Source organism: Pteropus medius, unplaced genomic scaffold (assembly GCF_902729225.1).
Source record: "Pteropus medius unplaced genomic scaffold, Ma_sr-lr_union100, whole genome shotgun sequence".
Taxonomy (NCBI): Eukaryota; Metazoa; Chordata; class Mammalia; order Chiroptera; family Pteropodidae; genus Pteropus; species Pteropus medius.
This window is the reverse complement of record NW_024354503.1, coordinates 1,686,521-1,710,903: the sequence shown is the minus strand read 5'-3', so window position 1 is coordinate 1,710,903 and position 24,383 is coordinate 1,686,521. Positions and strand designations below refer to the sequence as shown.

General features: G+C 56.7%; 1 protein-coding gene across 7 annotated transcripts in view; it reads left to right on the top strand.

Annotated features, from left to right (window-relative positions):
- The window catches only part of HSPG2 (heparan sulfate proteoglycan 2), a 97,547-nt gene that overhangs the window by 71,871 nt on the left and 1,293 nt on the right, over positions 1–24,383 (top strand). For 5 of the 7 annotated variants that reach the window (XM_039854629.1, XM_039854628.1, XM_039854631.1 and 2 more), the window contains 46 exons: positions 625–794; positions 880–1,027; positions 1,482–1,633; positions 1,813–1,948; positions 2,037–2,188; positions 2,681–2,816; positions 2,984–3,135; positions 3,588–3,726; positions 3,824–3,975; positions 4,607–4,742; positions 4,857–5,008; positions 5,259–5,397; positions 5,786–5,937; positions 6,150–6,297; positions 7,330–7,481; positions 7,923–8,064; positions 8,406–8,557; positions 8,947–9,088; positions 9,201–9,341; positions 9,669–9,803; positions 10,056–10,237; positions 10,739–10,934; positions 11,416–11,595; positions 11,900–12,160; positions 13,364–13,562; positions 14,099–14,196; positions 14,613–14,879; positions 15,554–15,663; positions 15,862–16,009; positions 16,093–16,209; positions 16,887–16,998; positions 17,776–17,920; positions 18,006–18,105; positions 18,236–18,345; positions 18,470–18,578; positions 19,161–19,259; positions 19,654–19,875; positions 20,166–20,410; positions 20,777–20,948; positions 21,040–21,162; positions 21,265–21,321; positions 23,101–23,176; positions 23,283–23,361; positions 23,507–23,577; positions 23,759–23,842; positions 24,221–24,324. In XM_039854629.1, coding sequence (XP_039710563.1) covers positions 625–794; positions 880–1,027; positions 1,482–1,633; positions 1,813–1,948; positions 2,037–2,188; positions 2,681–2,816; positions 2,984–3,135; positions 3,588–3,726; positions 3,824–3,975; positions 4,607–4,742; positions 4,857–5,008; positions 5,259–5,397; positions 5,786–5,937; positions 6,150–6,297; positions 7,330–7,481; positions 7,923–8,064; positions 8,406–8,557; positions 8,947–9,088; positions 9,201–9,341; positions 9,669–9,803; positions 10,056–10,237; positions 10,739–10,934; positions 11,416–11,595; positions 11,900–12,160; positions 13,364–13,562; positions 14,099–14,196; positions 14,613–14,879; positions 15,554–15,663; positions 15,862–16,009; positions 16,093–16,209; positions 16,887–16,998; positions 17,776–17,920; positions 18,006–18,105; positions 18,236–18,345; positions 18,470–18,578; positions 19,161–19,259; positions 19,654–19,875; positions 20,166–20,410; positions 20,777–20,948; positions 21,040–21,162; positions 21,265–21,321; positions 23,101–23,176; positions 23,283–23,361; positions 23,507–23,577; positions 23,759–23,842; positions 24,221–24,324 — 6,594 coding nt within the window. The remainder of the gene's footprint in view (positions 1–624; positions 795–879; positions 1,028–1,481; positions 1,634–1,812; positions 1,949–2,036; positions 2,189–2,680; positions 2,817–2,983; positions 3,136–3,587; positions 3,727–3,823; positions 3,976–4,606; positions 4,743–4,856; positions 5,009–5,258; positions 5,398–5,785; positions 5,938–6,149; positions 6,298–7,329; positions 7,482–7,922; positions 8,065–8,405; positions 8,558–8,946; positions 9,089–9,200; positions 9,342–9,668; positions 9,804–10,055; positions 10,238–10,738; positions 10,935–11,415; positions 11,596–11,899; positions 12,161–13,363; positions 13,563–14,098; positions 14,197–14,612; positions 14,880–15,553; positions 15,664–15,861; positions 16,010–16,092; positions 16,210–16,886; positions 16,999–17,775; positions 17,921–18,005; positions 18,106–18,235; positions 18,346–18,469; positions 18,579–19,160; positions 19,260–19,653; positions 19,876–20,165; positions 20,411–20,776; positions 20,949–21,039; positions 21,163–21,264; positions 21,322–23,100; positions 23,177–23,282; positions 23,362–23,506; positions 23,578–23,758; positions 23,843–24,220; positions 24,325–24,383) is intronic. The other 2 variants (XM_039854630.1, XM_039854632.1) reach the window with 2 other exon arrangements.

The following is a 24,383-nucleotide window of genomic DNA, read 5'->3' as shown; positions in this document are numbered from 1 at the left end:
ACGCTGGGATCTCTCCACTATTCCCAGGGAAGGTGCCTGTGGCCTCTTCGGGGACATCAGGACAAGAGGGGGCACTAGACAGGCTTTGACTCTCCACTCCCTACTTGAGGAGATGAGGGGACTGAGGTTGGGGATAAGGTTGATCTGGCTTACCTGGGACCCCATCATGAGGGTACTGTTTTCAGAATTCATCAGTAAGCAGCAGAATCTGGGTTAAACACAGAGTTGGGAGTCAGGCTGACCTGAGTTCAAATCCTAGCTCTACCCCTTCTCAGCTTTGAATGGGTTATTTTACCTTTTGGGGCTTCAGCTTCCTTATCTGTGAAATGAGGACAATGCTACTACCATGTGGAGTGAAAACATGGCAAACGTTCTGTAGAAGGGAGTTGTGGCATTAATGTCTGCATCGTCTGGCTTAGCCTGGGCACTAAAGGACTCTGGTTCCCTACAGGCCAGAGCAGCTCATCACAGATCAAGGTGTGGGCAAATGGGCCTTGAACTCTGAGTTGGAGGTAGGGGAGGGGAGAAGGGGTGTGGCTGGCCATGCTGAACGGAAGAGCACGGTCTCAGGCCCCGAAAGGTCTCCCATCTGACCCAGCTCCTGTGTGCTCTTCTATGCCTCAGCTCCTGGCGGAGCCCCAGCTCGGGGCAATACCCAGCCTATCCGCATCGAGTCCTCCTCCTCCCACGTGGCTGAAGGGCAGACCCTGGATCTGAACTGCGTGGTGCCTGGGCAGGCCCATGCCCAGGTCACATGGCACAGGCGTGGGGGCAGCCTCCCCACTAGGCACCAGGTACAGAAGCCCCCCAGGGCCAGCTTGCCGGAGGGGTTGCATAGGGCCGCTCTGGCCCCTCCCAACCTTCCCTGTTTGCGCTCAGACCCATGGCTCGTTGCTGCGGCTGCACCAAGTGTCCCCAGCTGACTCAGGAGAGTACGTGTGCCGCGTAGTCCTTGGCTCTGGGACCCTGGAGGCCTCTGTCCTGGTCACCATCGAGGCCTCCGGCTCCAGCACTGGCTCCATCCCTGGTGAGTGACTACCTATGACAAGGCAAGCTGAAGGAGGCTGAGACCCTTCCAAGGTGCTTAGGTCCTAGGGACTCCTGTTGTGACATGGGGCAGGAGGCCCACGCTGGAGCTGGCCACAGGGCCCAGCCCAGGCAGACTCCGCTTCTCTGAGTAATCCACCATCTTTCCATCAGTCTTCCCTCTGGCGACATCATCCCTCATGTTTCTGCTGCTGCCTCCTCTTCCTCTGTCCCATCCTCAACTACCCTCATCTCTCCCGTTTCCTCAGTCCTCTCTGCAAAGCTCCACCCCTGTCCCAGCCTTCCCCTCAGGGAGGCTCAGCTGAGGACATCAAGCCCAGGCCACAAAACTCCTGAGGCCTGGCCTCAGAAGACAAAGCTGAGCTGGATCCAAGGAGCCAGTTCTTTCCATCTCTTCTGAAGGGCATCTACTACCCTCACCCTTGTCCCCACAGCCCCAGGACCTGTCCCGCCTGTCAGGATCGAGTCCTCATCCTCCACAGTGGCTGAGGGGCAGACCCTGGATCTGAGCTGTGTGGTGGCAGGACAGCCCCATGCCCAGGTCACGTGGTACAAGCGTGGCGGCAGCCTCCCTGCCCGGCACCAGGTACGTGTCGGTAGAAAGGTGGGAGAGGGCCAGCCAGGCCGTGGACAGTGGGTTGCAGGGTTCCTGGCTCCTGAGCTAAGGGGCTGGCAGTTCCCAGTTCAGAGGAGCGGGGAAAGGGAGGTGCATCTGCTGAGCTCTGGGAAGCCTCTCTCTCACACCCCTGTGCTCATGCTGCCCAGGTCCGTGGCTCCCGCCTCTACATCTTCCAGACATCACCAGCTGACGCTGGCGAGTACGTTTGCCGGGCCAGCAATGGTGTGGAGGCCTCCATCACAGTCACAGTAACTGGGACCCAGGGGGCCAACTTTGCCTACCGTGAGTAGGGCTACCAGGCTGGGCTGGGGCGGAGAAAGGGAATGGTGGGGAAGAACTGGAGTGACCTGGTGACTGTCTTCTTGCCCAGCTCCTGGTGGCACCCAGCCCATCCGCATCGAGTCTTCCTCCTCCCATGTGGCTGAAGGGCAGACCCTGGATCTGAACTGCGTGGTGCCTGGGCAGGCCCACGCCCAGGTCACGTGGCACAAGCGTGGGGGCAGCCTCCCCGCCCGGCACCAGGTACAGGACTGGAGGATAGGTGGACTGAGAAGGGTACAGAAGGGAGACCCTTGGGTGCTGAGGTCAGACATGGGGAATGCTGGAGGTTCCTCTGAGATGAGAAGGCTTGGACCCCATTGACCATTAGCTATTATTTTTACTGTATTTTATAGAATTTAGGATGCCATTGATTGTAAAGTGCACCATTATTTTATGTGCCTCTAAGAGAGAAAAAGCTGCTATTTGCAATTGTAAGATTATTTATCGTAAGAAGCATCTGGACTTCAGAAACATTAAAAGGTGTGTCACCATGGATACAGTATTAGTGTCTGCCCAGTTCACCATGGAGCCTCCTAGCCACCCCCAACTCCTGGAATGAGACCCCATCTTCCACACCCATAAACAGGACAGAGCTGGTGCTGAGGCCTCGGGGGTCAGAGAGTGAGGCAGGTTTGCAGGTCATAGGTACAAGAGTCCTGTAGTCCCCTCTGACCTCACCTCCATTCCGGCCAGACCCACGGCTCATTGCTGAGACTACACCAGGTGTCCCCAGTCGACTCGGGCGAGTACGTGTGCCGCGTAGTGGGCGGCTCAGTTCCCTTGGAGGCCTCCGTCCTGGTCACCATTGAGCCTGTAGGCTCTGTGCCTGGTGAGTGACACTGAGGGGAGGGGAGGGCAGGGCTGGGGGCCCCACCGGAGGAGGCTCCCCACTGCAGCAATGGCAGGATCCTTGAGACCAGTAGCCTCTACCTTCACTCATTCACCCATCCTGCTCTCCTCCCAGCTGGGGGTTGACTCTCTGCCATCTGTCCTCAGCACTGGGGGTTACCCTCCCAATCCGGATTGAGTCGTCCTCCTCACACGTGGCTGAAGGGCAGACCCTGGATTTGAACTGCCTGGTTACTGGGCAGGCCCACGCCCAGGTCACGTGGCACAAGCGTGGGGGCAGCCTCCCCGCCCGGCACCAGGTAGGAAGCGGGGAGCTAATGCGGGGTTGGGGGGGGCTGAAGGATCCTTGTTACTACAGAATAAGGAGCATATGCTTTGAATTCATGCATATTCGAGTTCAGATGCTACTCCCTGCCTCTGGCCGCCTGCGTGACTTTAGGCCAGCCATTTGACCTTTCCTGATCTTCAGTGTCCTCGTCTGTCAAATGTGCTCATGCTGCCCACTTCACCTGCCCACTTCACCTGCCCTAGCACATCAACAAATGCTGGTCCCCTACTTCTTTCTGCTGAACCCAGTCTCGACACTGAGACAGGAGAATTGAAGGGTCACGAATGGTGGTCCGCCCTGGAACAGCTTTCTTCAAGCTCCAGCGGCGGGGATCAGGCTGCGAGGGGCCAGGGAATGGGGCAGGAGTCTGGCTGTGAGCCCCAGTGCCCAGCCCTGAGCCTGCCACCCTCCTGCCCCTCCCAGGTACATGGCTCAAGGCTGCGGCTGTCCCAGGTGACTCCAGCTGACTCTGGAGAGTATGTGTGCCGTGTGGGCAGCAGCTCAGGCACTCAGGAAGCCTCAGTCCTCGTCACCATCCAGCAGCACCCCGGCCCCTCCCACTGTGAGTGTCTCAGGTGTCATAGCAAATGGCAGGGGGCAGCTATGGCCTCTCCACCCTCAGCGGCTCCCACACCTTGCCTCCCGTCTCGCCCTCCCAGCCCAGAGTGTGGTGTACCCCGTCCGCATCGAGTCCTCCTCAGCCTCCCTGGCCAATGGACATACCCTGGACCTCAACTGCATAGTGGCCAGCCAAGCCCCCCACACCATCACCTGGTATAAGCGTGGAAGCAGCCTACCCAGCCGACACCAGGTACCAGCCAGCACATAGGGGGGACAAAAGCTGGATGTACTGGCCCCGACAGGAATCAAGAGGCACTCTCAGCACCTCTTCTGTGCTCATTCAGTCATTCAACAAACATTGGATGTTATCGTACATGGGCTCTGGACCATTTTTGAGGATACAGAGCTGAGTCCCTCCAACCTCAGTTGAATCCTGTATTTTAACACAACAGTTTATGATTCAGTCATTCACTCCATTTCCCCGAGAACCTGCTCCAGGCCAAGTCCTGCGCCTGGCGCTAAGTATCCTAAATGGAATGAGCAGGTGCCTGCTCTCAGGAAGCTCACGGGCTAGAGAGAGGCATACGTGCCACCTGACAACGGTGTAATAGGAGCCATAGCAGGGTACTGTGAAGTTGCTGTACCCTGGGGAGAGCTGCGGCGGGCTTTCTGCAGGGCTGATGGGTGAGAATAGTTCAAAGGCTAGAGGCGCTGTCCACCCCAGTCCGAAGCCTCAAGAAGGCCACTGAGGGAGTTCTGAAGGAGGCCAGGGCAGGGGTTGGCCCCAGGCAAGGCAGGGAGGCTCCTAGAGTCCAGCGGCAGCTGCGGTGCCTGAGACATGGAGGTGCTGCCCCCACCTACTGATCCTTGCTCCCCCTCAGATCGTGGGCTCCCGGCTACGGATCCCCCAGGTGACGCCAGCGGACTCGGGCGAGTACGTGTGTCATGTCAGTAATGGTGTCGGGTCCCAGGAGACCTCGCTCATTGTCACCATCCAGGGCAGCGGCACCTCCCACGGTGAGAGCTCATAAGGCCGGGTGTCCAGGAAGTGGGTGCAGGGGGATGCACAGAGGTCCCTGGCACCGTCATTGTTGTCTGACTCTAGCTACATCTGACCCTCTTTGTCCCCAGTGCCCAGTGTCTCCCCACCAATCAAAATCGAGTCCTCATCCCCTGCAGTGGTCGAAGGGCAGACCTTGGATCTGAACTGTGTGGTCGCTGGGCAGCCCCAGGCCACCATCACGTGGTACAAGCGTGGGGGCAGCCTTCCCACCCGACACCAGGTACAGAGTAGAGCTTAGCAGTGGGATGGGACCTTTGCCTCCTGGGGTGGGCAGATCAGGGACAGCCCCATGGACAAAGAACCCGAAGCATTAGCTGGCAGTCCCGAGGCTGTCCTCCCTCCCACCCCGGGCGGATAGTGGGCAGCCTCAGTGGGTCTTACGAGGGAGGCTTGGGAGGAGGCCTGACCCAGCCAGTAACTCCTTGGCCCCTCAACTCCCTCTCCCCCTCCTTCCCCATCCTGCTCCCCAGGCCCATGGCTCCCACCTGAGGCTGTACCAGATGTCCGTGGCCGACTCCGGTGAGTACGTGTGCCGAGCAAACAACAACATCGATGCCCGGGAGGCTTCCATCGTGGTCTCCGTCTCCCCCAACGCCGGCAGCCCCTCCGGTGAGTCTGATGAAGGCCCTGGAAGGGACCAGGAGTGTCCAATACCAAGGCCACTAGCCACATGTGGCAATTAAATTAGTTAAAATTTAAAATTCGCATCTTCGTATTTCAAGTACTCAATGGCCACGTGCAGTTAGTGGCCACTGTATTGGACAGTGCAGATAGAACACTTCTGTCATCGCAGAAAGCTTATGAATTTTGTGAGGACTAAATGAGTTAATACACAGAAAGTGCTTAAAATAGTGCCTGGCTCACCGTAAGTGCTCAACAAGTGTTAACTATTATTACCTTGGGGGTGGGGGCTTCTATGGCTGAGGAGTCCTCCAACCTAATTGTTCTCAAGTCTGATGATGGCCAAAGACCCGACTCGATGTTTCTGTGCCCCCAGTCCCTGGCAGTGCTGTGCCCATCAGAATTGAGTCATCATCTTCAGATGTGGCCGAGGGGCAGACCTTGGATCTGAACTGCGTGGTCCCTGGACAGACCCACGCCCAAGTCACGTGGCACAAGCGTGGGGGTAGCCTCCCCGCTAACCACCAGGTATGGGAGTTTGGGGACAGGAAGTAATGGGAGGGCTGCTGGATGTGGAGGCCCTAACTGGAGGCCTGTCCCCCAAGCTCTGTCCAGGAAGGCCTAAGAGCCCCTGTAGGGTGCAGTACCTGCCCAGGTTAGAGTTTAGTCCCTACTCCAGGCCTTCAAGGATTCTGATTGCCCTGTTTGCTCCTCTGTCTCCCTGCCTTGTCCCCACTTAGACCCACGGCTCACGGCTTCGGCTGCACCAGGTGTCCCCAGCTGACTCGGGCGAGTACGTGTGCCGTGTGGTGAGCAGCTCTGGCCCCCTGGAGGCCTCGGTCCTGGTCGCCATCGAGGCCTCTGGCTCTAGTGCTATTCCTGTCCCTGGTAAGGGTCCCTGCAATGGGGCTGGGAGGTTGGACAAGGGAGGAAGGGAGGGGCCCAGCAGGTCGCGTGGAGTGCAGCTCCAGGGCTGACAGCACAGACTTGGGAGTCTGGCGTATGTGGGCTTGAGTCCCAGCTCCTCTGTCCACACTTTGAGGTGTGGCACAAGGGACTTCTCTCTGCGTTTCACGTTCCTCGTCTGTAAAGTGGGGACGATCGAACTCTTGCAACAATTACCTGAGTTCCCTAAAGGCTGGAACTGCACATCTAGGCGTATGTGAGGGTGACTTTTAGGTGGTGTCCTGATAAACATCTTTTATATTAGAGGTGGTATATTAGGGAAAAAATAGCAACACATTACACCTGCCATGGTTTCACGGAAATCATTGCCTATAATGAGGCTAAGTATTTAAGGTTTTTTTTTTTTTTTTAAGTAAATAAGTCAAAAGGAAAATATAATGATCAGCATACGGCCATGGCAGACACATGAGAGCAATACATGAGGTGCTAATAAACACGATACAGCACTTACTAGGTGCTGGGCCCTGTTATGTTTTCACATATTAACCCATTTCATCCTCACAATAATGCTTGGAGGTAGGTATGAGTGTGCTCTCCATTTTACAGATGGGGAAACAGACAGAGAGGTGAAGTAGCTTTCCAAACATCACACAACTAATAAATGGCAGAGCTGGGTTTTGAACCCTGGAAATGTGGCCCCAAAGTCTGGGTTCTTAGCGACGCACTGCTACTCGAGTTTCAGTAGTCTGTGTGGAGGTGCCTGGCCCTGAGTCCTGGCCATCGGTTGTACTCGGAGTACAGGAGGAGATGGTGGGACCAGCATCTGGAGTGGGGCTGGAAGGATGAGGCACCTCTATCCCCTAGACTGGCCCAGCTGCTCCAGGCCTCGGGATAGGAACGGGGAATCCAAGCGACCTTCCCATAGTCCCTGGTCAGAACATCTGGGCACCCAGGAGTGGGGCTGAGGGCACAGGGGTGAGGGTCCCAGCTCCCTGACCTCTTCCTGTGCCCCAGCCCCAGGCAGAGTCTCACCCATTCGCATCGAGACCTCCTCCTCCCACGTGGCTGAAGGGCAGACTCTGGATCTGAATTGCGTGGTGCCTGGGCAGGCCCACGCCCAGATCACGTGGCACAGGCGCGGGGCCAGCCTTCCTGCCCGGCACCAGGTATGGGGGCTGGAGAAAGCAGGATGTGGACACTTCCCACCCCACCCCCGCCTGGGCAGTGCTGCAGAAATCCAGCCCAGGAGGGAGGGTGGCCCCAATATGCAGAGCTTCGGGGAAATTGCAGCAGGAGAATACTGGGAGTCAAGAGGTCAACAACAGGCCGGGTACAGCAGGGCTACCGCTGGCTCCCCAGCACCTTGGTGCAAATTAACAAAGGACACCTCTTACTCAAGACACTGGCTTTCCTCCTACCAGAACAAATGTCTCAATAAACATACTCCACAATGTCTGATGTCAAAGGGGGTTGCCTTTGACAAAATGTGGCCTATATAACTGTACAGGACAGTCCTGGGATACAGGCACCAGAGGGCTAGGGCATCTTAAGGCCTTGGCCTCTGGCGCCCAGCTCACTCTCCCCACTCTTACTCCAACTTCGACCAGGTCCATGGTCCCCTGCTGAGGCTGAACCAGGTGTCCCCAGCTGACTCTGGCGAGTACTCATGTCAAGTGACAGGCAGCTCAGGCACCCTGGAGGCTTCTGTCCTGGTCACAATTGAGGCCTCCAACCCAGACCCCATTCCTGGTGAGTGATGGCAGCCATGGGCGATGCTGGGGCATAGGCTTTGGGGGACCCTTTCTGGCCTTGCTCCTCTCTGCTTTCCCAGTGGGGTTCCAGCTCTCAGTTCCATGAAGGCCCTCCAGCCCCTCCCTCCACCCACTGGAGACCAGTGCCGGGTCTCATCATGGCATCTTGACCCCCAGGGAATGAAGACCCTTCTTTAGGTCAATGGCGCTCAGCCACGTCAATCACTCTCAAGCCACTGCACCTCCAGGAGAATCAGTTGGCATTCACTGCCACCACCTTAGGTTCCTGCTTTCACCCCCGAGAGCCTTGCCTTTCTCACCCACTTGTTGTACCCACAGCCCCAGGACTGGCCCAGCCCATCTACATTGAAGCCTCCTCGTCCCACGTGGCTGAAGGGCAGACCTTGGACCTGAACTGCGTGGTGCTTGGGCAAGCCCACGCCCAGGTCACATGGTACAAGCGTGGGGGCAGCCTCCCTGCCCGGCATCAGGTATAAGGGCCAGGGTGGGGCAGTCCCAGGGCAGGCAAGGTTTGACCTGCAGTTGCCTTCTACACCCCAAACCTCATGCAAATCCTGGCCTGGTTGGGGGCCCCAGGAGAGAAAATACTTTTTGCAGGGAAGAGCCCACCAGCCTGGGAGTGGAGACCCCTGGGTCTTTGTCCTGGCTCTGCTACTGAATCATTTCCTGAGCCACTTTCCTCTGTAAAGTGGGTGGGTTGGATGTGTAGGAGTCTGTAAATGAAGCTCATCCACACCAGCTGAAGTCTTGAGCTCCTGAGACCCAAGGGAGAACTTTTGGGCACTGACATAGCTGGGCTTAGGGATTTGTCCTGTCCAAATACTTTGGCCTGACGGCTGTCCGCTCCTCTCTCCAACAGACCCACGGCTCCCAGCTGCGGCTCCACCACGTCTCCCCTGCCGACTCCGGCGAATATGTGTGCCGCGTAGTTACCAGTGCAGGCCCTGAGCAGGAAGCCTCCTTCACAGTCACTGTCCCACCCAGTGCAGGGTCCTCCTACCGTGAGTGTGGCAGATGCCATGGCAGGGGGAGAAGGGGAGACTTGAGCTCAGGTGGGAGGTTGAGCCATCCCAGCCCTGCTGAGCCCAGCCCTCTGCCCACCTCATTCCCCAGGCCTTAGGAGCCCTGTCATCTCCATCGACCCGCCCAGCAGTACCGTGCAGCAAGGCCAAGATGCCAGCTTCAAGTGCCTCATCCATGATGGGGCAGCCCCTGTCAGCCTTGAGTGGAAGACTCGGAACCAAGAACTGGAGGGTGAGCCAGGTGGGGTGGTTGGAGCTGGAGGCAGGTGGGAATGCATAGCAATCACCACTGTGGGTGGCAGAGGCCGAGATGGTACCAAATTCACTGTGTGGCCCTGGATAGAGTCCTTCCCCTCTGGGGCCTCAGTGTCCCCATCTGGACGAGAGGGGTTCGACCCAGGAGTCTCCAAGGACTCTGTCATCTGCCATCTGTGGCCCTGTGAGCTGGACACACACACAGGCTAGAGAGATCAAGAGCATGGAGCAGAGGTGTAGCCACTGGCACCAAGGCACGAGGACACCCTCACTGACCGTACCCTCCCCAATGTCAACCCCACAGACAACGTCCATATTAGCCCCAACGGCTCCATCATCACCATCGTGGGCACCCGGCCCAGCAACCGTGGTCCCTACCGCTGCGTGGCCTCCAATGCCTACGGTGTGGCCCAGAGTGTCGTGAACCTCAGTGTACATGGTGAGGAGCGTCAACTCCATGGGCTCTGCCTTCCTGTTTCAGCCCCGATTCCAAACTCAGAACCTCCAGGTTTAAGTCCTGCCTCTGACACTGCCTCCCCCTTGGGCATTCTCCGTCTCTGAGCCTCGGTGTCCACATCGGTGCAGTGAGGAGACTCGTGCCCCCTCAGCAGTTACTGAGAAAGGGGCCGCGACAGCGAGCGTGCCCGACAGAGCCCTGCGTATGCATCAACAGTGTCATTCCTCTGGGCAGGGCCCCCTACGGTGTCTGTGCTCCCCGAGGGCCCTGTGCGGGTGAAAGTGGGAAAGGCTGTCACCCTGGAGTGTGTCAGTGCTGGGGAGCCCCGCTCTTCTGCTCGCTGGACCCGGATCGGCACCCCCACCAACCTGGAGCAGCAGACATTTGGGCTTGTGGACAGCCACACGATGCTGCAGGTAAGGCATGGCTTCCCCCAGCCAGGGGCCAGGGCCATTTCATCTCTGGGTCTGAGGCCCAGCAGGGCCCATCCTTGAGCAGATGCTTGGAGGAAAGAGTGTTGGTTGGGCAGATGGATGATGAGTGGATGGAGAGAGAAAGGGTGAGATGGGGTAGGTGGATGGTGGGTACAGTGGAAGATGGGTGGATATATGGATGGGTAAGTAGATGGGTAGATGGGTGGGGACGTAGGTTGCTGGGGAAGATGGGTGGTGGGGGGTAAGGGTGGGAAGATTGGTAGATGGGTGGGCAGGTGGATGAGTAAGTGGTGGGTTGATGGACACGTAAGTGGATGGACTAATGGAATGTCTAGAGCGTTAGCCCTCAAGCAGCCAGTCAAATAGGAAAGTTAAAAATGAAAGGAAGAGTAGAATAATGAGGTAAAACCAAGTCAAAGCTGGGGGCCGATGCCAAGGTCCCTCCTCGATGCCCATGCAACCAGCCTCCTTTCTTTCTTCCAGATTTCATCAGCTAAACCATCAGATGCGGGTACCTATGTATGCCTAGCCCAGAATGCACTGGGTACAGCACAGAAGCAGGTGGAGGTGATTGTGGACACGGGCGCTGTGACCCCAGGGGCCCCCCAGGTCCAGGTTGAAGAAGTCGAGTTGACTGTGGAAGCTGGACACACGGCCACTCTGCGCTGCTCAGCTACAGGTGTGGACAGGGGACAGGCAGAGCAGTGGTGCCCTGGGGCCTGAATTTTAGACACAAGAAATCTGAAGATGGTGTCGTGTCTGGGGAGGGGACTCTGCTCCTGGCATCTCACAGTGATGGCTAAGGCAGAGGTCTCTAACCTTTTTGGTACCAGGGACCAGCATTCCTATGAGAATCTAATGCCTTATGACCTGAGGTGGAGCTGAGGTGGTGATGCTAACGCTGGGGAGCAGCTGCAAATACAGATGAAGCTTCACTCGTTAGCCCACCGCTCACCTCCTGCTGTGTGGCCCAATTCCTAATAGGCCACGGACCAGTACCGGTCCATGGCCCAGGGGTTGGGGACCCCTGGGCTAAGATGCTTACTTCATGCTTCCTATGAAGTCACAAGATCACCTAGTTCCCTTCCTCACCATCCCTATTCCCAGCTGGTCTCTGGAATCGCCCTGCAATCTCTACTCTCTTCTGCTCCCTTCACCAGGCAGCCCCACACCCACCATCCACTGGTCTAAGCTGCGCTCCCCGCTGCCCTGGCAGCACCAGCTGGAAGGTGACACACTGATCATCCCTCGGGTAGCCCAGCAGGACTCAGGCCAGTACATCTGCAATGCCACTAGCCCTACTGGATATGCTGAGGCCACCATCGTCCTGCATGTGGAGAGTAAGGCGCCCATCCTCCCTCTTTGGTCTACCCTGTCTATACTGTGTGGAGGTCTGAGCCCACCTACCAGGGTATACCCTGGACAGAGCCCCAGAAACCCCACCTAGAGGGCCCCGTGCACCTCAGGCCCCCAGAGCCTGGCCTAGCCCAAACCCACATCCCCTCCTGGGACCTTTGCTTTCCTCGTCCCTAGTCCTCAGGGCTCACCATTCAGTTTCCCTTGTCCTGTGGCAAGTCGCCTGCTGCCCTCCTGACATCTGTTCTTTCCTTGCCCACCCCCCACCTCTGTGTCCCTCTACTCCAGGCCCACCATATGCCACCACAGTCCCTGAGCACGCTTCGGTGCGGGCAGGAGAGACGGTGCAGCTCCAGTGCCTGGCTCACGGGACACCCCCGCTCACCTTCCAGTGGAGCCGTGTGGGTGGCAGCCTCCCTAGGAGGGTGACCGCCAGGAACGAGATGCTGCGCTTTGAGCCCGTGGCCCCCGAGGACTCAGGCCGCTACCGCTGCCAGGTCACCAACAGGGTGGGCTCAGCGGAGGCCTTTGCCCAGGTGCTCGTCCAAGGTGAGCAGCCCAGCTCAGGTTGGGCAGAAGGAGGTCAGCCTTCCTCCTGGCCCTTCACTTACCCAACAACTGGCACCTGGGGACCCCCACCTGGGGCACAAAGGCCTCCCTCCATTACCCCACCTGGAATGCCTTTCTTTTTCCGCTGTTCTCCAAGACCCGAGGCAGGCCTGCCTCCTCCAGGAAGACCCCCATCACGGTGTTCTCAGCAGCTCTAGTTCTCATGGCTGCATCTCTTTCTTGGCAAGGACTTCACACTGCCAAAGGCTGTTATGGGTACATAAGTACCCCAGCCTTCTTCACTTGCCAGACTAAGGACACTCAGGGCAGGTCCCGTACCCAGTCACTTCAGCAGCCCCAGGCTTGTTCACCACAGGACCCAGAACTGGCCGGGTAAATGCTGGACGGTGATGACAATGCTCATGTGACAGGGCGGCACCAGCACGCGCCCGCGTTTTGGTGGCGCTCCAAAGAAACCAGCATCTCCACAGTCTCCTCTGTCAATGACACAAAGCCAGATAAGTGCTCTGGGCCCCAAATTCTAGAAGCAGAAAAGCATTTGGCCCATTGGTCAAGAGCCTGGGCTACAATGAGCCTGGGTTCAGTGCACAGCTCTGTACACAACTTGATAGTTATGTGACAGTGGCCAGGTCAGTTAACCTCAAGCCTCAGTTTCGTCATCTATAAGGTGGAGAGAACAATGCCAGCACGTAGGCCGACTTAGAAAGATGCACATATGTAAAGCCTGTGGCACACAGTAGGCACTTATTAAAGGATGATAATGTGCATCTGCACCCATCCTCCCATCAATCCCCGGCACAAGGACATGCAGGTGCCTTCACCACGACCGTGGATCCTCTGATGTGAGACAAGAGCCAGATTAGTCTTGCCGTCCTTTCTCGAAGTGTCTAAATCTTTCCCAGACTGACCCCTCCCACTCGTGCCTTGGGCTGCACGCTCTTCCAGAAGGCCAGGAGCCCAGCATTCCAAGGCTCATGTATGTGTTGATTGAATAACTGCACAAGTGAACAAATGAGTGAATCTGTCAATGAAAGGTCTTTGACCCTGGCCAGAGAGGCTACCAGAAGACCGTCCCATGAATGTTAGGATGGGGGCTTCCTGGGTTCTAGGCTGGTGTCAGGGGTCACTCACACACACACACACTCACACACATCCACACAGATCCTCATCATGTCTCCGCAGGCTCCTCTGGCTCTCTCCCCGCCACCCCAGCAGGATCCACACCCACCGTTCAGGTCACGCCTCAGCTGGAGACCAAGAGCATAGGGGCCAGCGTGGAGTTCCACTGTGCCGTGCCCAGCGACCAGGGCACCCAGCTCCGATGGATCAAGGAAGGGGGTCAACTGCCTCCTGGCCATAGCGTGCAGGACGGGGTGCTCCGGTGAGTGGGGTGGGATGGGACTGAACTTGGGTACCCCAGCCCAAGGTGCACAGTGAGGCTTGTTAGAATAGCTGCCCTCTGGGGCTCAACATGAAAGAATGTCCTTGGGTAAGTCACTTCACCTTGCTGAGTTTTGGTGTTCTCAGCTATACAATAGGTTATATGAGACCAAAACGAGGTTATCTAAAGCACTTAACACAGCGCTTAGCAGGTGGAAGGCCTTCAGTAAACAATGACCCATATTCGTATTGCTAGAGGAAAGAGAACAGGCTCTGAGGGCAGATACATACACATGACCTGGATCTCAGCTCTGCTACTTGATGTGTGATCTTGACCTCTAGACCATAAGGTCTTGGTCTAAAATGGCGTGGTGACACCCACCCTGCCTATCTGCCTACCTACCATGCATGGTTACTGGGAGACTGGAAGTTGACACCATGTGCTGATCTCTGATGGCTTTCAACTCCTATGCAGTTGCAAAGCACTCTCATCAATGGTTTTTATTCACTAATGACGTACTGTGTTTTTCTTTACAGAATCCAGAACTTGGACCAGAGTTACCAAGGGACATATATTTGCCAGGCCCATGGGCCATGGGGACAGGCGCAGGCCAGTGCCCAGCTAGTTGTCCAAGGTAAGAGAGTAACTTCAGGCCTCTGCTAAGAGCAGGGGGACAGATGAGGGGCACAGGGACCATGTTCCCCAGGAAGCCCCTTGGCACAATGTGTATGAATAAAGAGAATGATTCGATTGTATCTTGATTGTGTCCAGCATAGAGTAGGGGGGCTTGACAAATATTGTAGGAGAAGGAGGCAGAAGGGATGTGGGTCGAGTGAGTAGGTGCTCATACAGACCAATGAAGAATGACAGTGGATACACAAGTGAGTAAAGGAATAAAAAGAGCGAACGAGGGAGTGTGTTAATGAGCGAATGCATGAAAACGCGAATGAAGAAGTGAATGCAAGCCTAAGTGCTCCCCTTTTCTTGGACCCTCGGGCCAGGCCTGCAGCAGGCCAGCCTCACACTGCCTTTGCCTCCCCCCACCCTCAGCCCTGCCTTCGGTGCTCATCAACATCCGGACCTCCGTGCAGACTGTGGTGGTCGGCCATGCTGTGGAGTTCGAGTGCCTGGCCCTGGGTGACCCCAAGCCTCAGGTGACGTGGAGCAAAGTCGGAGGTCGCCTGCGGCCTGGCATCGTGCAGAGCGGAGGCATTGTTAGGATTGCCCATGTGGAGTTGGCTGATGCTGGACAGTACCGCTGCAGTGCCACCAATGCTGCCGGCACCACCCAGTCCCACGTGCTGCTGCTCGTGCAAGGTGAAGGCCGGCGGGGATCTCTGTGGGGGCCGGGGAGCGTGGCAGGGGCTGCTTGTGCTGCAATCTCCTGCCTTGCCTGTTTTACTCTTCCTTTCCACTCTCTTGGGAATTTTCAATTTTGTGTATTTAAGGGGCAGGTTTCATAACAGTGAGTATTCCTCTGAGGCAGGCTGAAACTTGCAGGGAAAAATTACACCGAGGGGCATCAAGAGGAAATCGATATGTAGTCCTCGCCTACTGGAGCACCTGCTCTGATAAGGGAGACCTGCAGCCCAGTCTGATGGCAGAGACAACGTAAACACAAAACAGACACAACAGAGAGTAAAACAAGGACAGTGGTTGCAGGGCAGGCACAAATCTGTGTTTTCTTCTAAGGCAATTCTTTTCACCCCAAACCCTATGATTTGCTCTCAAACTTCCTGACCCATACTGCCTTAGTACCCCTTTCTCAGGTCCCCAAAGGGATGCACAATTTTCTGCCTAGTTCCACCCATGCAACCAGGAGTGAGCAACCACTTTTCCCTCTAAGCCACAGTCTCCTCGTCTGTGAAATGGGGACACGGTGCCTCCCTTCCAGGGATAATGTGACGATTAAACACATGAGGGAACAGGCTGGGCTCACAAATGGTGGCTGTCATCAGGTTGATGGCTTCTGTCTCCTACCTCCTTCTTAGCCTTGCCCCAGATCTCAACACCCCCAGAAGTTCGAGTGCCTGCTGGTTCTGCCGCCGTCTTCCCCTGCATGGCCTCTGGCTACCCCACTCCTGACATCACCTGGAGCAAGGTAAATGCCAGGCAGGGGAGCAGCAGACATGCCTGAGGGGCAGGGACCAGGTCTTCACCATCTCAGCGCCCCCAGGATCTGGCCCAGGCTTGGCACTGAGTGCTCGGTATTTGAGGGTGGACCTAAGGCAGAGATGGGAGACAGGCCCTATGGAGGTATGGGCCAAGGCCAGGGTCCAAAGTGTGGGTATGTTTGTAGCTGGATGGTAACCTGCCACCTGACAGCCGCCTGGAGAACAACATGTTGCTGCTGCCCTCGGTCCGACCCCAGGATGCAGGCACCTACGTCTGCACTGCCACTAACCGCCAGGGCAAGGTCAAAGCCTTTGCCCATCTGCAGGTGCCAGGTAAGACAACACCCCCCTGGGATTGGCAGTGCCCTGCCCACTGCCTGGTTTGCATTGTCTCTAACTGTGCTCTCTGCTGGCAGAGCGGGTGGTGCCCTACTTCACACAGACCCCCTACTCCTTCCTGCCGCTGCCCACCATCAAGGATGCCTACAGGAAGTTTGAGATCAAGATCACCTTCCGGCCTGACTCAGCTGATGGTGAGCAGGAAAGAAGCTGAGTTATGGGGCCTGGGGTGGCAGGGGTGGGGGTCTCCTGGTGTAATTGCCATCATGGTATGAGCCCTGGCGACCCTCAGTCCTCCCCACCTCCATCAACCCTCCCTGCCCGGAGCCCCCCGGCCTGCCAGGCCTCCCCTCTGGGGCCTCTCTCCTGCCTCCTCTCTTTTCCATCCCTGCCTCTGTGACCTCCATCTAAGCCTGCCCACGGTCTCTCTGCCATTGGTGCACTGACTCTCAGTCCTCCTGTCCCGTCTTCCTCTTCCTACCTCTGCTCCTTTTTCCCTCCGTTTTCTCCCATCTCTCACCTTTCTCTCTCTCTCTCTCTCATCCGTCTCCTCCCATCTCTTGCGGGTCTCTGACTTTCACTGTCCAGGCCTCCTTCTCTACTCGGGTGAGTCTGCCTCCACCACCTCCTCAGGTAGACCCTACAGTGTGAGTGAAGCAAATTCAGTTTCTCGCTGGGGGTTCTTAGCAAGGCCTTCTAATTAGGGTGCCATCCGGAGGTAGCGGGTAGGCCTTGCTGTGTGGGGTGTGCCAGAGGGGGCACAGGGGCTAGAGAGTGGAGGGCTCATAAGCTTGGGTTGTTCATTCCTGGGCTGGGCAGACAGGGACCCCATAGCTGGCTGGGAGCCCCTTACACAGCTGTGCCTGCCCAGGAATGCTGCTGTACAATGGGCAGAAGCGGATCCCAGGCAGCCCCACCAACCTGGCCAACAGGCAGCCCGACTTCATCTCCTTCGGCCTCGTGGGCGGAAGGCCCGAATTCCGGTGAGATGCTAGCCCTCCCTATTTACAGGGAAAAGGAGGCTGGGGGCCTAGACTACAGGGCTTTAGTTAGGCACACACCGCCCTGGACCGAGTTGTACAAAGAAGGTTCTGAAGGGAGGAGGAGATATGACTGTTACCCTTGGTGACCACCCAGTCTGCTGGAGTAGGAGCAGTGTGCCAGCTAGGTGGGAGAGGAAGCAGCCTCGGACTTGTACATAACTTCCTCTGACATACTCAGTGACACTGAGTATGTCCTTAGGAAGGGGGACTTCTGCAGTCCAGGATTCATCCATTCATTTATTCATTCATTCAACAGTTATTTGCTGAATACCTGCTATGTGCCAGACACTGATAGAGGGATAAACAAAACAGATTAAGTTCTGGCCCTTGTGGGAATGTATAGTCTAGTCGAAGAAGACAAGCCATAAACAGAGAAAGAGAGGAACAGGGTGATCTCAGAGGGAACAGTGCTTAGGGGAACAGTGAGGCCAGGTACTAGGCTGCAGAGCCCCGGGACCAGGGGCAACTGGAACCCCTGCGGGGCTGTCCTGGACCAGCTCCCAGGGAACGAACGGGTGAAGAGAAGCGCTGGGGACAGGGCAGGGATAGGGTGAGGTGGGGGTAGGTGATAGAGCGGGAGGACAAGGCAGGGACAGGAACTAGAGCAGGACTGCAGGAAATGATGACATCACTTTCGCCCCAGCTGGGCCCCTGCCCAGCCTTTCTTACAAACCTCACATTCACTCTCTACTGCCCTGACCCTGCCCTGTGGAGCAGATTTGATGCAGGCTCAGGCATGGCCACCATCCGCCACCCTACCCCACTGGCGCTGGGCCAGTTCCACACCGTGACCCTGCTGCGCAGCCTCACCCAGGGCTCCCTGATTGTGGGCAGCCTGGCCCCAGTCAATGGGACCTCCCAGGTGAGACCTGACCCATCCCCCTGTTCCCAGCCCCCTCCCCACTTCACCCAGCCTATCTGCCATTTTCAACCTTCCCACTGCCCAGGGCAAGTTCCAGGGCCTGGACCTGAACGAGGAGCTCTACCTGGGTGGCTACCCTGACTATGGCGCCATCCCCAAGGTGGGGCTGAGCAGCGGCTTCGTAGGTGAGAGCCTTCCCAGCCTCACCTGGCTGGTTGGCAGAGCCCATGGGAGCTTGGGGGACCCTGCAGGATGTGGCTGGGGCTGGGTGGGCCTCCAGCACCCTCATTTACTCATCGCGGGCTCACCCTCCAGGCTGCGTCCGGGAGCTGCGCATCCAGGGTGAGGAGATTGTCTTCCATGACCTCAACCTCACAGTGCATGGCATCTCCCACTGCCCTACCTGTCGGGACCGGCCTTGCCAGGTAACCCCATAGCGCATATGCTACCTGGCTGCCCTTAGCCACCGTCACCAGCTGTGGCAGGGCCCTGTGGGGACGCGGGAGGGCCAGAGTGTTCTCAGCCTGACTTTCAGGTGCTGCCTTGCAGAACGGGGGCCTGTGCCAGGACTCGGAGAGTAGCAGCTACACGTGCATCTGCCCTGCTGGCTTTACTGGGAGCCGCTGTGAACACTCGCAGGCCCTACACTGCCACCCAGGTGCGTGCCCACCCCTCCTGATCACTGTCGCCCCTGAGTTCTTGCCTCTGCCCTTTGCTGCCCCTTCCTATTCGCCTGCACTCCAGCTGCTCTCTGTACTTACCACACTGTCATTCCTACCCAAATACTTACAACTCCTCCTAGACACTGACTTCCATCACTGCCACCCTAAAATTCACTCTGCCTCCCATCTCTGCTGCCCAAGTACTCAGCCCCCTCATTACTGACGCCCAGGTACTCACCCGTCCCATCACTACAACCCAGGTAACTAACCCCCTTCCCATCTATTACCAAGACACTCGCCCTATTACCTGCCACCCAGGTACTTACCACCCTGCACTGTCGTCCAGGTACAGTCTTTCAAAAACACCGTAGACAGAGTCACTCATTCACGCCCCGCTATGCTGTCCCCGTTCCCAGCATCCTCTGACCCCCACCTGCTCTAATCCATCTTCCCTCCTCAGTCTGGCCAAGCCCTAAATAGCTGAGGCTCCTGGCCTGCAATAGGTAGGGCTTTGGCATTCAAGACCTCACCCTCTCGGGTCACCTCAATGTCCTCCTTGTGGCTTATGTGTCCCCCAGAAGCCTGTGGGCCCGACGCCACCTGTGTGAACCGGCCTGATGGCCGAGGCTACACCTGCCGCTGCCACCTGGGCCGCTCAGGGATGAGGTGTGAGGAAGGTGAGGAGCCAGGCCTGAGATCCCCAGGGATCTCAGTAAGAATGGGGAACTTTGGACAGGGGCCTTCTGAGGCCATGATGGGCCCTCACATGATAAAATTATACAATTATATCAGAGCCAGAGGTCTTCAAAGGCACCTGGCCAAGCTTCTGCCCAGTCTGATCCCTGATATGCGAACCCCCCGAGGGGATGCCCATCTTATTGGAGATCCCTCCACCCTGGTCTTCAGTGCCGGGGACAGGAGGTCCTGTGCTGCTAAAGCTGTTGCCCAGCAGGTCCTGAGCCTCTGGGACTAAAGAGTGAGGTGGGCGGGGTTCCACAGTGAGTGAGTAGTTGGACCCATCCTGGGACTCTGGTCTCCCCACTGCCCCTGGCTGAGCTGTGGCTGCTACAGGTGTGACCGTGACCACCCCCTCCATGTCGGGCACTGGCTCCTACCTGGTGCTGCCTGCCCTCACCAACACACACCATGAGCTACGCCTGGACGTCGAGTTCAAGCCACTGGCCCCTGATGGAATCCTGCTGTTCAGTGGGGGGAAGAGCGGGCCTGTGGAGGACTTCGTGTCCCTGGCGATGGTTGGCGGCCACCTGGAGTTCCGCTACGAGTTGGGGTCAGGTGAGCACTGGACCCAAATGTAGATGGGCTCTAAGCATCAAGCTCCATGTCCCCTTGGCTCTCCATACCCTGAGGAGGCTCAGAGGAATAAATTCAGAAGTTAAACCAATTAAGTCCCCTGCTCCTTCACATTTCTTCTCTGTGTGACTTCGGGCAAGTCCATAGATCTCTCTTGAGTTCCTTGTGGAACACCAGGAGGCTGAAGGAAGTTCCCTCCCTGAAGTCCTTGTGTGAGGTGGGGCAGGGCAGGGGGCCATTCGCGTGCCAACCCTGCCTGGCGGCCTCTCCAGGACTGGCTATTCTGCGGAGCCCTGAGCCGCTGGCCCTGGGCCGCTGGCACCACGTATCTGCCGAGCGCCTCAACAAGGATGGCAGCCTGCGGGTGAATGGCGGACGCCCTGTGCTGCGTTCCTCGCCGGGCAAGAGCCAGGGCCTCAACCTGCACACCCTCCTCTACCTTGGTGGTGTGGAGCCCTCCGTGCAGCTGTCCCCGGCCACCAACGTTAGCACTCCCTTCCGCGGCTGTGTGGGTGAGGTAAGAAGCAGCTGCCAGGAAACACGCAGGAAGGGGAGGGGCGCAGACCAAGCCTTTCCACCTGCAGCTGACCCAAGGCCTTTGGGACCAGACACTGCACCTGTGAGCCTCGCTTTCCTTTTCTATAAAATGGGGATAATGGCACCTACTTTCAAGGGTTGTCCTGAGGCTTGACGGTGCTGAGGGATGTTCCTGGCATGCAGCAGGCACTCCTGTTTCCCGCTCCCCCACCCTCGAACCTCATGTTACCGCTTAAGTTCCAGCTTGGGTTCCCAGCTCCCCTCTACTGTATTTTTCTCTCTGCTCATACACTGATGCCCCTGCTGCCTGAGTCCCCTGAGTCCTTCAGTGTCCCTATGCCCACAGGTGTCAGTGAATGGAAAGCGGCTGGACCTCACCTACAGCTTCCTGGGCAGCCGAGGCATTGGGCAGTGCTACGATAGCTCCCCATGTGAGCGCCAGCCTTGCCAGAATGGTGCCACGTGCTTGCCTGCTGGCGAGTATGAGTTCCAGTGCCTGTGTCGAGATGGCTTCAAAGGTATGTCAGCCTGCCCAGGCCCTGAGAGGGAGGGGTGCAGGGTGGTCACTGACAACTCTAGCCCATGCTCACTCACCTCCGCCATCCACAGGTGACCTCTGCGAGCATGAGGAGAACCCCTGCCAGCTCCGTGAGCCCTGTCTGCATGGGGGCACCTGCCAGGGCACCCGCTGCCTCTGTCCCCCCGGCTTCTCTGGCCCACGCTGCCAACAAGGTAACTGCCCTGGCTTCTCTCTACCTCCCTTTTGAGGCCCTGGAGCTGGACAGAGTACCCACAGGTATCTGCCCACTGACTAGAGCCTGCCTTTCTCTATAGGCTCTGGACATGGCACAGCAGAATCCGACTGGCATCTCGAAGGCAGTGGGGGCAATGGTACGTATTTATTGCGGCCAGCTAGGAACGCCGAGCAGGCTTGTCCCTTCCCTGACTCAAGTCGCTGAGCCTCACCTTCCAGTTACCCCACACCCTCAATTCTGGCCTCTAAGCATAACAGGTCCATGTGAGAGGCTTACTAGGTACAGACAGACAGAATAAAGAAGAACACAGCCATACAGAGCTGGGTCCTGCCTCATACCTCAATGGCTAGGTACCATGGACAGACCCTTGTACCACTCTGATTCCAGTGTCCTCTTCTATATTCATGCATTCTATCAACCAGCATCTGTTGTGTGTTCATCCTTGTCCTGGGAGCAGTAAATATAAGATGAATGAGGCAGAACCCTCGTTCTCAAGGGTTCCAAAATCCTTTTAAAAGCAATAATGATAATTTAAAAAAATGAATGTTTATTGACATTTATAGGCACTGCGTGACAAAGCAATATCTGCTGTGTAGATATCGATCTTATTTATCACTAATGTAATAGGAGAGAGAGTGACGTAGAGGATAAGAGCATGGACTCTGAAGCCAGCCTGCTGGCTTCAAATCCTAGCCCTGCCACGTGGTAGCTGTGTGACTTCCGGTGAACCGCTTAATCTCTCTGTGCCCCAGTCTTCTCTATAAAATGGCGAGAAGTAACATCCTTCCACGAGGTTTTGGATAACATTTTATGTAAGGGTAGAATTATTTAATGCATTTAAAATGCTTAGAACAATGTCTGGTCTAGAGTGGGTACAGAATGTTAGCTTTTGTTAAGTTAATGTTATATGTAAGTCGTGATAAGATTATTATAAGGATCTGGTTAAATGCAATGATATTTATGGCTGGATGTGAAGCTCCCTGCACAGCGACTGATACATAGCGGGTGCTCGGTAAATGGTAGCTGTTCTGTTCATCACTTGGTGGAGGGTGGAAAGGTGTCTCCTCTGACCTCTATAGCTACCAGGCCCCCAGGGGCCAGCGTTGGGGCCACACACAGTATGGACATTGGAGCTGCAAAGTCCTGGTTGCCATCATCCACGCTTCCCCCTTCCTGGGCAAGTCACTCACCCATCCCTGCCCCCCAAGCCTGTCTTTGCATCTGGAAGATAGCGGGAACACAGAGGTTCTGAACCTTTCAGGTGCCAGGGACCTAGGTGACCAATTGTCCCAGTTTGCTCAGGACTGAGGGGTTTCTCAAGATGTGGGACTTTCAGAGCTACATCCAGGACAAAGACTTGGCAGATAGGGATGCTCGGTCACCCTACCTGGACCCTATTGACTACATAAAATAAAATCTGTCGGATTTCAAAGGAAACCAATTATACTGAAATAAGATTATCAAAATATTGAAAACTTTCTGATTTGGAACCTACATGCTTCTTTATTAACACATTAAATAATAAGATCTAGTGGTGATTCTAATAGCTAGCACAGTTTCAGTAAGTGTAAACGATGTCTGGAGATATTTGCACCTACTGTGATTTGATAAGGAAATGTTTTATTAGTGACAAAGTCACAGGTTCTGCTGCTACTCCTTTGGTTTGTTGCCTGCGTGCATAATTGAAGGAACTGCTAAATTTCAATGAGAAGTGAGTGAACATAGAACCATAATGTTTTCCCATTCCAGTTCACAGGCCCCTGAATTCTGTCCATAGCCCCTGGGGTCTCCAGGGACTGCAGGCCCAGAGCCCCATAGGCATGCATGTCAGGGTGGAGGTGGGGGCTGGGAACCGATTCCGGATGGATACTCCAAGCAGGTGAGCAGATGTCTGACCTCCCGCTTTCTCCCACAGACGCCCCGGGACAGTATGGAGCCTATTTCCATGACGACGGCTTCCTAGCCCTCCCCAACCACGTCTTCTCCAGGAGGTGAGATGGGTGTTGGGAGAGCCTACTGGCCTAGGGAGGGGACAGGTTGCAGAGAGGCAAATGGGAATCTGGGACTTCTGCCCCATCATCTGCTTCCCCCTCACAGCCTGCCCGAGGTGCCTGAGACCATCGAGCTGGAGGTTCGGACTAGCATAGCCAGTGGCCTCCTGCTCTGGCAGGGCATGGTGAGTGTGGGTGTCCAGCCTAGGTCTTAGGGTTCCTAGTTCCTGGTGGCCAGGGCAGTGGGAGAGAGGAAGGTGGGGGCCATAGCCATCAGGGGCATTAGCTCTCCAGACTGGAGACCCCAGAAGCCCTATACTTCTCTGGCAGGAGGTGGGAGAGGCCAGCCAAGGCAAGGACTTCATTGGTCTCGGGCTTCAGGATGGGCACCTTGTCTTCAGGTGGGTCCTCTCCCTTCCCTGGCCCCCCTTACCCCTTCAGTGGCTTCCCCTCTGGTCAGCCCGTGGCTCCTGCCACAAGAAGCTACAGCTCCCAGTGCCCCTGTGACACACCACTGCCACTCTCCCCAAACCCCCTCCTGTCCTGCCCACCTCATACCTTCCTGGGCCTGTGCGACTGCAGCTACCAGCTGGGCAGTGGAGAGGCCCGCCTTGTCTCTGAGGACCCCATCAATGACGGCGAGTGGCATCGGGTGACGGCGCTGCGGTAAGGGAGCCTTCCCAGACACTAGGGCGGGGGGCCCAGAGTTCTGGAGTGGGACAGGATTCCCCCCTGCACCATACGTGGGAGGCAGGCATTGGGCTCTGGGGAGACAACTTGAAGCCAGGGTCAGGGAATGCCTACCAGGCAAGCACAGGCTTCCAGGGCAGGACAGAAGTCCATAGGGTGGGTGGGCGAGCACCCTACAGTGAGTGCTAGGAAGCCAGGGGGAGGGGATCAGATCTTCTATCCAACAGGGAAGGAAGGAACTCAGAGAGCAAACACCTCTGTCTGGAGTCTCATGGAAAAGGGAGGGACTCTTCTTGGGTCAGGGAGCATGGGGACCTGGTGGCGAAGGGCCTGACCCAGTTCTACCCACTGCAGAGAGGGCCGGAGAGGCTCCATCCGGGTGGACGGTGAGGAGCTAGTCAGTGGCCAGTCCCCAGGCCCGAACGTGGCAGTCAACACCAAGGGTAGCATCTACATTGGTAAGTCCTGGGCTCCGGCCTCACTGTAGACCTGGAGCCCCCTCCTTGGGACAAGGCGG